General features: G+C 44.3%; 1 protein-coding gene across 1 annotated transcript in view; it reads right to left on the bottom strand.

Annotated features, from left to right (window-relative positions):
* Positions 1–729: 729 nt before the first annotated feature.
* LOC102288781 (cadherin-6) overlaps positions 730–13,683 on the bottom strand; it is a gene marked incomplete at its 3' end in the record, with an annotated part of 57,504 nt that continues 44,550 nt past the window's right edge. The window contains 4 exon segments of the mRNA XM_005951919.3: positions 730–981; positions 3,714–3,831; positions 10,032–10,153; positions 12,417–12,553. Coding sequence (XP_005951981.2) covers positions 730–981; positions 3,714–3,831; positions 10,032–10,153; positions 12,417–12,553 — 629 coding nt within the window.

Below are 13,683 nucleotides of genomic sequence, written 5' to 3'. Positions count from 1 at the left end.
TTATAGATACAAAAATCTGTAAATGTACTGATCTGAATTATAATATTTCTGACTGTCAAAATTTCCCAGATTCAAAGCGAATTGTGGATCGAATCGATTCAGGACCTTGTAAATCGGAATTGAATCGATTCTAGAAATCAGTGACGATACCCAGCCCTAGTGCCCAGTGTGTGTTCTTCTCACTTCGCCCACATTCATTCACATACTTTTATGTTTTTCTCTGTAAGTGCTTTTCCTCTAACATTCAGACTCTGATGGGAGTTGATGAGGTTGGAGTCAGTATTTTGCCCAAGGATATTTTGGCATGTAGATTGGACAGCCAAGGATCAAATCGCCAAACTTGACCTGCTCTGTCTCCTGAGCTACAGCAACAAACACAGTTTTGTTTTGTTTGTCTCCTTAATTATGACGAATGAGTCATTTTATGGTCTGCTACATGCCTTTCTTATTTATTCTTAGCCCGCAGGAAGAACAACTGTATACCACCACTTTCTAGCTCTCATACCTGTATATCTGCTTCTTCTTCACATCTTAATCTAGACACAGATGTTGTTTGGCCCTGCTCTCAATCTCAATGTTCGGATGAAATAACGGAGTGTTCCTGTAAATAAAGTCACTGAAAATTCCTCAGCCCTCCACTTTGGGGAAGGACTAAGATGGTATGATATGGTACAACTATGATATATAAATACAGGATATACATCTGTTTGCATATCCAGTCATACTTACAGAGGAGTATGATGGCACAGAGGAGGATGGCAACGAGGGCTCCTGTGCTGAGGCCAGGCGAGCTACTCAGAGCTTCGGGTTTACACAGCTCCATGTTGCCTTCATGGTCACAGGTACAAACCCTCACAGTAAGTGTGCCAGTGCTGCTCTGCATGGGGTAGTCATCATCGGTGATCACCACAGGAACCAAGTAGACGCTCTTGTGAAGGCGGCTATAGGTGGCTCGGCCAGTCAGGATGCCAGCAGTGTTGTCTAAGTTAGAGAAGGTTCTGTTAGAAGATCAGCATGGCCTGCAGCGTGACACTGTGCTCTCACAATACAAGGTTGAAAAACACTGATACCAGGGTGCAAGGAGAAATGTGGGTGCAACAAGGCATTACTAACAGGTTCTCCCTCACTGTTAAAACAAAGCATGGACAGGAATCTCTTTTACAACTTCGGCCAAAGGAGCTATAACATAGGGACAGATGGACAGATAATCATAGTGCAAAAAGTTTGACAATTAAATAAATATCTCTGATGAACTGTTTTAAGATAAGATAACTCTTTATTGTTTTTAGAAAAGTGTTTAATACTTTTTTAAAATCTCTGACCACATGATGACATTGTAGGAAAGCTGCAGAGCGGAGGGATTACTGCTGCCACAAGAAAATATGAAATGCAAATTGAACAACCCATCCGTTATCGCTCACACTTCTACCAGTGAACCTGACAGGTGCTGCCACTGGTTTAATGGGTTAAGTGGAACCTGCTTAACATCGACATCAAGAAGTCAACTGGTGGGGATGGGATCCCAGGGCGTGCCCTAAAAGCATGTGCACATGAACTGGCAGTGTTCACTGCGTGAGTAGGTCACTGAAAGAGGCTACACTCCCCACCTGCTACGACCATCATCCCTGCCCCAAACCTGGAGCCCTGGAGCTCCCAGTTGGCGTGGGTCGAACACGCCCACAACTTGCTGACCTCAGCAGCCACTGGCCTCTCCCCCTTCGAAACCTCACTCAGCTACCAGCCTCCTCTCCTACCATCCACAGAGGGTAAGCAGTTGGTCCCATTCATCTAGCATCGCCTTCGGAGTTTTGGGAGGTGTATTCACCTGTTTGTCTCTGTGTGCAAGTTTCTGATTCCACGAGACGGTAAGTGGTGAGCTGACGTTGTGTCACGGTCCTGGGTCGGGTCAGTATTTTGAGTTTCTTATGTTTTGGTTTATTTTGCATTATGGATTAGTTATTCTCTGGTGATACTGTTTTGATTACAATTATATTCTGATTCTTTAGTTATCTGATGATGATGTTGATGATGATTATTTCTGGTTTAGGTTTTGTTATCTTCCCCCTATGTTTGGTTTAGGTTGCCTGTGCTTAGTCTTCTCTGCCCGTATGTCCCTCTGTTTGTCCATGACGTCATCATGCCTGTTTACGAGTCTGTCTCTGTCTGGCGTGTGCTTCCTGTTTTATTGTGAAGGTCTGTGTCGTATGTGAGTGTGCTCAGTTTACGTTTCCCCTGTCCCGTCAGCCCAGATTCCTCCCAGCTGTGTTGCCCTCCTGTCTCTCATCCCCTGATTACTGGTGTGTGTATTTAAGCCCTGTGTGTTCTCCTGCCTGTTGCCGGTTCGTCTGTGTAACGCCGCGTCAGTCTGTTACCTTGTGTTCCACGGTGTCCTGTTCCTCGTCTGCATCTCTCTGCTTCTCATCCCGTTGTCATATGCTCCCAGGTCTGTTATTTTTAGTCCTCCCAGTTTAGGTGTCTTTAGTTATTTGTTATGCCCCACTGTTTGTTTGCCACTACACCTCTGTAAATAAAACCACCGGTATCTCATCCACTGCCTGCATCTTGGGTCCTTCTTCCCACTCCACATGGCTCGCCTCGGCAGCCGTGACAAGTTGGTGCGATTTCTGGGAGCGATTGCCATCGAGACTGGACCACACCATGCTCAGAGCTTTTTGAGCAGTAGCATGTTTGTCACGTTTATTCACTGTAAATACAAGCTCTGTACTCACTGGAAAACCAGCATTTGTGTGCTGCCTGTATATAGGTCAACCTCACTGGTCCTTTCTCTTCTGTTTATTTCATTTATTCAATATGCAGCTGCGAAAAAGACTGCTGTCAAAAGTTTCATTGTACAAAACTAGACACCAGATCTGATCTGATCAGAACGTTTGTGTAAAATGATAGAAAAACTTCACATTGATCTAAGCTGCACATTTTCCCATCTCTCCCTGCAGTGCTGGCCTCTCCATCACATTGATATCTATCTCTACCCTCATGGGGGTATTTAATTATTCACAATTTGTATGCGTATTGCAAAAGCTGTGAATGATAGGTGCCAAACTTTAATTGTGTTCTGCCAAAAACAATTCAAGTATGAGCTGCCTGACTGAATTATGGTTTCGAGTAAAGGGTTATAAGTCAAACCATTTAAACACTGGTTTAAAATGCAGTAAGTTATGATGAAGTCAGTATAGACCTCTGCTTCAACAGATGTACGTGCATTATCTGAGTTGGCTCCCCTGGTGGTGGCTGTGTTCATGCAATGAAGAGCAGCATCTCTTCAAATGTATATCTACGATTAACATCAATCAACCTGCTGCATTGATAGATGCTCACCCAGCTACCATCAATCTCAAGCCGAGGCAGAGGCAGATGTGGGCATGTCAAGTAAAGCTCTTTGGTGCACTCACATAATTGCAATGTGGATTCAACAGTAATCAGAACAAAAATGATTTGGTCCTTGGTGTAGACTGAGCGGCTAACCCAAGGAGCCCTACACTCTACACTGTATGTCTCTCAGTTTCAACTGTTATAAGAAAATGAAATGCTTCATCAGTAACAAGTTAAGGCAAAAATATGATTATATTCGTTTAAATTGTTTTTATGCATTTTTTCCTGCATTACTAAAAGATTTTGGTTTAGTTTTTGTTTCATTCAATTTAAGTAAATAATACCCAAGAATCAAGTTTGAATAATTGTGTCAGATCACCTACCTCCATTGTCTCTGACGCTGAAATTTCTGTGGTGAGTCTCCTCTGGAGCCAGACTAAAGGCAAACTTGTGTCCGGATGATGGCTCATCAGCATCAACAGCACTCACTGTCTGGATCCGCTGCCAGAGACATCAACATTGATCAACACGAGCATCATGGTGGAGTCTGTAAAGCTGCCAAAGTGAGCAGCTTAGATAGATCAGGCTCATTGCTGCCTGTGCTACATCAATATCTCTGTCAGCAACAGCAATCGATTAAACAGCACTTTGAAAAAGAACAGGAAACAGTGGTTAGCTTACTAAATCACACACAACAAATAAAACAAATACTTGATACCTCCATTCAGACTTTTGCTGCTGCTTTACACTTTAACAGCAGCACGAATGAACCTTTCCTTCTTTGGAAATAAGCAGTTTTCTTTTTGGTATTCTAATGTCTTTACTCACCAATTTATATTCAAATGTAGCTACATACCTGCTTCCTGCTTTGAAAATGTAACAGCAGGACACAAAAGCAGAGTATTTACAGTAACTTTATGTTAGGAAAACAACAAATGTAGGATCACACCGAGTTTAAGATGAGATAAGATACCTTTATTAGTCCCACGAGTGGGAAATTTCATGTGGAGAATTTCAATGAAGAGAAGTAGATTATTCTACAGCTGTAATCTGAGACGTTTCTTGGTTGTTTTGATATGTTTTATCCAACAGTGTACACTTGCCACTGTTGACATCCATTGTAGCTGAAATCAATCTGAGAACAGCTGCTGTTCACTGTGTAGCAGCAGGACACCAACGTTCCACAGCTACCTTTCAAGTCTGCAGGGTCGGAGAGTTTCATACTCCAAAGATAGATTTTGGGTGGAGAATCGGTGTAAGGCAACAGAAGCCGACACAGCTTCATGCAGTTTTGATGAATTTCAGGCTGAAACCAATTCAAAAACTATGAGTATAACGTGTGCTGTGGGTTTAACATACTGAATGAACATATAACATGTTAATATACTAATAGTGAAATAGAGAGTTCTGTTACTTCTGTGTGAAAAGGAGACCTCAGTGGATGGAAGGGTCTATATTGTCTTAAACTTCCAGATATACAATGTTCTAGCAGGGCAGATAGATAATTTGTTTCTATAAATGATTCTAAGCTTGTAGCTGTTACAAGCTTAGAATCATATGGTCCTTTAATGTGGGATAAAAATGCTGTGCATGTAATAATAATTCTGTCAAATAACCTTTAACGCGTGTGTGAACTGCCTGCTCTTTAAACTAAGTGCTATTGTATCATTGGCTTGTATGGACCAAACAAAACAAGACCAAGATATACAAATGCATTTTTAAAAATTCCCCTCTCCACCCTGTGGGCGGTCTCTCCTTCAGGCTCGGGTCCTCTACCAGAGGCCTGGGAGCTTGAGGGTCCTGCGCAGTATCTTAGCTGTTCCCAGGACTGCGCTCTTCTGGACAGAGATCTCCGATGTTATTCCCGGGATCTGCTGGAGCCACTCGCCTAGCTTGGGAGTCACCGCACCTAGTGCTCCGATTACCACGGGGACCACCGTTACCTTCACCCTCCACATCCTCTCGAGCTCTTCTCTGAGCCCTTGGTATTTCTCCAGCTTCTCGTGTTCCTTCTTCCTGATATTGCTGTCATTCGGAACCGCTACATCGATCACTACGGCCGTCTTCTTCTGCTTGTCTACCACCACTATGTCCGGTTGGTTAGCCACCACCATTTTGTCCGTCTGTATCTGGAAGTCCCACAGGATCTTAGCTCGGTCATTCTCCACCACCCTTGGGGGCATCTCCCATTTTGACCTCGGGACTTCCAGGTTATACTCGGCACAGATGTTCCTGTACACTATGCCGGCCACTTGGTTATGGCGTTCCATGTATGCCTTGCCTGCTAGCATCTTGCACCCTGCTGTTATGTGCTGGATTGTCTCTGGGGCATCTTTACACAGCCTGCACCTGGGGTCTTGCCTGGTGTGATAGACCCCAGCCTCTATGGATCTTGTACTCAGAGCTTGTTCTTGTGCTGCCATGATTAGTGCCTCTGTGCTGTCTTTCAGTCCAGCTTTGTACAGCCACTGGTAGGATTTCTGGATATCAGCCACCTCCTCTATCTGCCGGTGGTACATACCGTGCAGGGGCCTGTCCTTCCATGATGGTTCCTCGTCTCCCTCCTCTTTATTGGGTTTCTGCTGCCTGAGGTATTCACTGAGCACTCGGTCAGTTGGGGCCATCTTCCTGTTGTATTCGTGGATGTTCGTTGTCTCATCCTGGACTGTGGTGCTGACACTCACCAGTCCCCGGCCCCCTTCCTTCCGCTTAGTGAAACCCTCCATGCATGGTAAAGATCTTCCTCATCTTGATGTCAGCGGCTTCTATCTCCACCTTTGGCCAGCTTATTATCCCAGCAGGGTACCTGATCATGGGCAGTGTGTAGGTGTTGGTAGCCTGGATCTTGTTCTTACCGTTCAGCTGACTCCTCAGGACCTGCAGAGGGTCAGGCAGGTCCTGAGGAGTCAGCTGAGAGATGTGTGTATTTATGTGTGTATTTTTCTTTAACTAGTCTTATTTTGTTAAATGAGAAATACTAGCAGAGAGATTAAAAGCTTTAATACAGATTAATGGTTGTACTTGGTGGCTGCAGCTTTCCTAGCGACCTCTTGGTGGTTCCCGTTTGCCTGTGGGATTCCCAGGTACTTGTAGCTGTCCTCGATGTCTGCACTGTTGCCTTTGGTAGTTCGATCCCCTCAGTTCTGACTACCTTTCCTCTCTTCGTTACCATCTGACTATACTTCTCCAATCTGAATGACATTCCAATGTCCTTGCTGTAGATCAGTGAATCGATGTCTCTTTCACTTGTTAGATAAGCTGGTTAGTCTCGGTGCTGCATTCACATCATCTAGTAGATTCTCAGAGGGTACTTCACTCAGGATCATGGCCAAGCTTGAAACATGGATCCTCCGTAGCCAGTTACCAAGACCATCTTTCAGTTCCGCTGACACCAACGATCCTTCTCCCATCACACTTGGGACTGGGGCATACAGATGCCCTGGTGGGGAGTGGAACCCACGACTCCCACTCCAAAGGCGTGTAGTCTTATTGCATAAAGCTATATACACACACGTGTGTACCCATATGTGTTGGTCCTGGGTAACTGCTGTTCATCCACAGGTGCAGTTAGTTATTGTGACTGCATGTAGGTATTTTGTTTAACTAGTCTTATTTTCTTGAATGAGAATTACTAGCTGAGAGATTAAAGGGTTTAATACAGATTAGTGGCAGTACTGCAAACATGCACAAGTGCAACAAATACAGCAAAGAGTCTGAGGGAAGCACTGGAGGATCTGTGTGGAACAAAAATCGATGATTAACACTGATGGACAGATGAATAGGCTGAGAGATTAAAGGACGAAAGTATGGCAGAACCCCAGAGTTGTAAGAGGACCAGCGGCAGCAAAATCTGGAGGATTTTAGTTGCTCGGATGCTCTTAACTGATGAGCTCATTTGCAGACTTGTAGGAGTAAATCTTGCATCTTCTGCATGTGAGGCTGAATCTCAGGTGGCTCCTGTAGCCAGCCAAGCTGTTTGCTTGTACTCATGTACTAGCGTTAGGCAGTCGTTACCAAAGTGGGTTAAAATGACCTCCCAGCCCATTGTTCCTTAGTGGTGCAGGTTTCAGTCATTATACAAATGTCCTGTTTATAAGGTTGGAAACCTGCAGTCAGCTGAGACTGAAGACGTCACTTCAATGAGTCACAAAACATTTCTTCCACTAAAAACGTCCAGATGAACAGAATCAACTTTGTGGGAGACTTGGATCTAGATTTGTTGTGTTATACTTAGAGTGTGTGCGTGTGCGTGCGTGTGTGCGCGTGTGTGTGTGCACGTGTGTGTGCACACAGTTAAATGTTGCTGTCATAATAAAAGCTGACTTCATGCAATCACAGTGCTCTTCTGTTTTATGCTAAAAGGGGATTATGTGCTCAGTCTAGCCTTTCTGGAACTTTTCATGTCCTGCAATTTACTCATAAAAGCCCATCACTACACATAAGTACAGTGCCACCTGCTCTGGGCAGACTAGCACAACCTCTGAGAGGTTTGGGAGGCCGGTCCACACTGAGCTAGTGTCAGACAACATGCCTGTTATGAGGATCATGTCTGTGTATTGCACTCATGGTTATGTGTTTATCAGCAGCCTACAGGACCGACTCCAGAATTTGCCATTTTTCATAAACAGCTGATAAATCTGGACAGCGTAAACACTCATCACATTTCTGTTGCCATCCAAGGGCACGCTAAGGATCCGCTGCCTCACTTTAACTGGCAGCATGAACTGGGCCTAAATAATTATTTCCTGTCACTTGCAGCTGAGACATCTTATATCGCTGAACATTGCTGACCGACAGATCAGTCTGATTATGAGGCAGACTGTAAACAAGCCCACCGTCTGATCTCAGTCGTACTGAGAGGTCAACATGAAAACGACTGTCTGTGAAATGTTCATCATTTAAACAGAAAACATGTGAAACATCATGTGAAAGGAGGTGTGTCTGTGATTTTTCCACCCAGTCAGTTATTAAAACCTGTCACGATCTGAATGTGTATTTTTCTGTCACTTGCTTTCAGAGTAGAAACTTTAGTGACTTAAATTTTATTCCACAACCAGCATTTATTTTTTGTGCTCACATTCAAGGACCTTTGAAGAAGCTTACTCGATAGCTACAAGCACACAGTGTGCATGCAGTGATTGTTACGAGGACTGACAAATGAAAACTGCTTAAACGTTACGCCCCAATCAATCCCTTCAACACAAGCCGAATATCAGCCCTACAATAGGACATAACTATGGAGTCAGAGCCTATTTTAGTGCTTGTACCTGATTGTTGTGTTTATTTCAAATCTAATACATGTTTCCTTTCAGTGCAGCCCTGCTGGGTCACCTGAGGTAACAACTAGCAGCTTTTCTACATCTCCTCTGCCGTCAGGTTAATCAGAGAATGTCTCTGAAAATGACCTGCGTTTAAAGCAGGTTGTAATGAAATAGCTGACTTGTTGTCATTGTCTGCACTTCTCTTGTGCGTTTGCTTCCTGGTCTGTTGTTAACAATGAAAACAGTGTGAAATAGTCAGATGGCTGAGTGAAAAGACACCAGTAGAGGTTAAATCAAAAGACCCATCCTCTGTGTGCACACAGGGGCGTCTTTGCTGCTGTGATCATCACACTGACAACAATCACTCAAGCTCCACTACTAGCAGCTAACATGAGCCAAGACAGCGCCCCATCTCTGTCTTTGTTCAAATACAACCACAGACTGTGTACAAAAGACTGAGGCAAAGATGAAGAAGTGACTGACGCCTCTGTTCTGGAGAGCAGGGGGGGCCGTTTGGAAAACCACCCTTCGATTTATGGCTTTAGTGAAGACTTCCTGATGAAACCAGTCAGTCAGTCACCGTCAGGGACCCTGTGCCTACCCGCTCGGCTCAGTATGGCTACATGTGTTTGTTTTGCTTTTGTTCCTGCTCTCTCCCTCCCTCTCTTTCCCTCCTCCCTCTGCCTGGGCAGAGCTCACCCGTGGGCTCCTGCCCTTGGCCCACGCACCTGGTCGCAATCACACACCTGTGGCTCATCACCCGACACTGTTCCAGTCCCTTTATAAGATGGCAGCTCTGTGTTTCTCGTCGCTGGACCGTTGCCGACTCTCGTCAGTGTAAACCCAGCTCAGTTTATTCCTATGTTTTCCCAGAGATCTTCCCTTCGTGTTTCTGTGAACAGATTCCCTGGACCGACCCCTGTGTTACCTGAGCGATTGAGTGTGTGAGGTTTAGAGTGAGCTATCGTGTTTTCTGTGGAGTATGAGGAGGAGCGTGAGGCGTGGAGCATGGACGGAGTGTGTGTGGACTTCCAGCGTCTTTCCCCCCGTTCGTGTGTGGATCCCCGGAGCCCGTCCTTCCCCCACTTTGTAAATAGATCACCTGGTGTTGCTGTGAATAAAGATTCTTGTGTTCTCAATTCAGAGCCTGTGCATGAGTCCGTTCAGTCCCGTTGTGACAGTCACTAGTCTGAGGTTTGTAGCCGTTCTTTGTTTCACAGTCAGATTACAACACAGCTGGGACTTCACTAACCAATGGGTGCCATCATTATAGCAACATCTGTTTTATATAAAAATTAGGCAGAGCTGTAAGGTGTCATTTTGGATGCTCAGTCACTAGTCTTTATACAGCTCTGGGACCGCTCTGCTCTAATCAGGCTTTGAAGTCAGTAAGATGCCACCAGAGCACACAGTGAGCTAACACATGAAGTATGTGAGTACCTGGCCAGCCTTGGTTTTCTCACAGACAAAGGTTTCGTACACAGTGGCAAACATGGGAGCATTGTCATTGATGTCCAGCACACGGATGTAGACACTGACGCTGCTGCTCTGACGGGGATTATCTGGAGGCACAGAAAGCACAAAAACATCTGTCACTTTGGGGTTTTGCAACTTTTCCAGTACCTTCACAACCATCTGTATGTAACAGCTTCACCAAGCTTATATTCAAAGTAAACTTTATTGTCATCTCTGCTGTATCCAGTGCAGCATATAGAGAGAAGGTGAAAATTTGATCAAAACTAAAGAAAAACATGAAGAGGATTTTAAAAGTCCTCCCATGATCAGAAGTAATGAGACTCTGTAAGACATCATCTATAACAGACACTGAATGGGGCAGGTGGGCGATATTTCTATACTTGTGTCTTCAGAGAGAATACACTTAAAACAATCTCACAGTTGGGACTACAGTCACTAAGAACACCACTGGTATGTTTTCAGTTTTATTTTTTTTGTCATATGCAAGTTAGCACAGGGTCAACATTGCAATGAAATGTGTTTGACGAGCAGCAGTCACTCTGCAGCATGATACAGTAGGAGAAAATATAAAATAAAATAAAATAAAATAATAGAAAAATAAAAAATAGTAAGGAGCAAAATATTAGAGAGCATGGTAAAAGAGAAAAGATGACTAAATATATATGTATCTATAAATATAAATATATGTACACTAGTGATTAAATAAGAAAATCTTGAAAAGAAATATGACGGGAGGGCAGATGGGATATTGCACAGGAATGAGCAGCAGAAAATTACAGTATTGCACTTTTAAATATAAATATCAATACAATAAAGTGGAGTGACCAGTGCAGATTAAACAGAGTACTTGTGAAGCTGCAGGGTAGCTTCTGAGTGCTGTGTTGTGTGTGTTTAAGTGTTGTGGTTGAGGTGTCGTATGGCTTGGTGGTAAAAACTGTTTTTAAGTCTTGTAGTCCGAGCAGACAGGCTCCTGTAACGTCTGCCAGATGGTAACAAGGAGAACAGCTGATGTGCTGGGTGGCTGTGGTCCTTGATGATGCTGTGTGCTTTACGGAGGCTATGTTATAATGTCTTATAATATGTAGCTTGCCATCGCCAGTGTGTGAATGTGTGTGTTAATGGGTGAATGACTGAATGTAGTGTGAAGCGCTTTGGGGTCCTTAGGGACTAGAAAAGCGCTATACAAATGCAGGCCATTTTATAATAGTACCCGCAAGGTCCCCCTGTTCAAGATGTCACATATACAGGCATGGGAGCTGGTAAATGGACTGGTTCGGGCAAGGGCAACACATTTCTTTGAGTTCTAAAAAGGAGAAAGCTTTGGATACGAAAAGAGATTTTTAAAAATGGCCAGATTTGTGATCAGTGTTTTAAAAAAATATTTGGGGGGAACCAATGAAAAAGCTACATTTTGACATTGAAGCCATCTTGAATAACAGAACAACCTTTAAATACTCACACCCTCACATCACTTCAATAAAGATAATCATGTGGCAACTGCTGATTAGACTAAAGCTGATGTTGTCAATGTTTTTTCATAAAATGCAATCTGTCCAATTTGCAGATAGATTTAAGAAAACAGAGCTTGTATTAAACTTGCCATTGAACATCTAAATGATTCAGAGAAGGTTTAGGAATAAGTGTTGTGTTGCTCTTCTACTAATGCCACAGGATAGAGGGACCAACGGACGGTCCCATGTACCATAAATCTGCAATGAGAACCTCCTTCCCTCAGCCACAATGCTGAAGACAGGTCATGGATGGGTCTTCCAGCATGACAACGGCTCAAAATATAGAACCAAGACAAATGAGTGGCTAACATTAAGGTTATGGGGGGGCCTGGCCAGTCTCCAAACCTCAATCTTATGGAAAATGCTAAGCAGCAGCCAAGCAACATAAAGTATTAAGAGAGTGTCTGTAAAGTGGAGTGAGCCAAAACCCCTCCTGACATGTGTGCAGGCCAACTACATAAAATATCTTACCGCTGTGCTTTTCAGCAGCGCTTTCTCCACCAGGTACTAAGTCATACTTTGTTTGGGCATCGAATATTTATTTCACCCAATGACATGCAATTCATCTTTCAGTGTTTTGTAATGTGTAATATGTTTGTTCTAGATATTATCTCTCTCCATTAAAATGAGAGCAACATGTTCATTTATTTGTAAATGTGCAAACTTTGTGGTTTAACTTCCAATCAGCCCATTCAGTGTGCTATACTCCGGGGTCTGATTCTTGTTGTTGAACCCCTCCATGGCAGACTGTGCTCTACTGCCTCTCCTCTAACAGTTTTACTCTTTATCAATATATCACATGAGCAGTGCAGACAGTCCCAGACCCTGCTGGACTTACTCAGCTCTGTGGCAACAACTGAAATATTATGCCATGCAGTCGTCTCTCTGTCCAGGCTTTTGAGCAGGAACACAGATCCATTCATCGGATAGACGTTGAAGAGGTGGCCCCTGTCAGTGCGGCGGTCGATGGAGTAACTAACAAGTGAGACAGAGAGAAGGTGAGAAAACGTTAAGTTGAGTCAGGTGGTGGGATGACCTATAGCCTCCTCCTCTCTGCGCCGCCCTGTCAAGAAGCCAGCGCAGCAGGGAGCATAATGGATCAATCTCTGACGGAGGGAACCAGGTAAAAAGTGTCACACTGTGGAGATGTGCTAAAATTCAAAATCTTAAAGCAATTAAAGGTATACTAAACATTGCATTAGTCTGTGCCTGAACTGCTGCAAAAGCTTATTTTGCTCCCACAGCAGTGTTAATATGCTGCTGTACCAGTAGCCTGAGCGTGCTGTTTATACGCTGTATTACTTACAAATGTTTCTCCAGCAGTCCCTGAACTTCTGACGATGAATAACAAATACTGGTTGCCATAGAAACAGGAACTCAAGGAACCCCCCCCCCCGACCGGGGGGTGGCCTCACCCCCTTGATGGGCGAGTCTTCCCTCTAGTCCCTGGACTCTGCTTCCCACACTGAAGGTGTGTCAGTGGGGTTAAGTCTTTTATCCACTGCCTGGCTATATCCTCATCTGAAGTCACCAGCAGCCCGCTTCCACTGTACACTGTGTCACTAGAGCACTGCTTTCCTTTCTAAAATTCTTGTTCCACAGTCTGACTGAACTCTTCCCACACCTGGGTTTTTGTTTCGGGTACCGCCCAAGTCAGGTTCCACTTGACCTGTAGGTACCTATCAGCTGCCTCCAAAGTCCCACAAGCTAACCAAGCCCAATGACTCCTCCTTCAGCTTGACGGCTCTCTTCACCTCTGTTGTCCTGTGATGTCTGGCTTGGGGATTACCACCATGACAGGCACAGTCCCCATTCAGAGTCCTCAGCCTCCCTCAGGTGCTGTCAAAGGCCTGCCAGACTTTCCCAGCATCACTCACTTTATGTTTGCGTGTGCCGGGTCTGTCCAGAATCTTCCCCCTTCCCCTCATCCAACTCACCACCAAGTGGTGATCAGTTGACAGCTCAGGCACTCTCTTTACTCAGCTGTCCATAACTCATGGCCCCAGATCGATGATACGATTATAAATTTGATCATTGATCTGTATTCTTTTGCATCTTTATGTTCGTACATGCTGTCGCTTTGTACACACTGTGGTTTGCCCACT

Source organism: Haplochromis burtoni, unplaced genomic scaffold (assembly GCF_018398535.1).
Source record: "Haplochromis burtoni strain Fernald_Lab_line unplaced genomic scaffold, NCSU_Asbu1 Contig_859, whole genome shotgun sequence".
In the NCBI taxonomy this organism is placed as follows: Eukaryota; Metazoa; Chordata; class Actinopteri; order Cichliformes; family Cichlidae; genus Haplochromis; species Haplochromis burtoni.
This window is presented reverse-complemented; position numbering and strand designations above follow the sequence as displayed.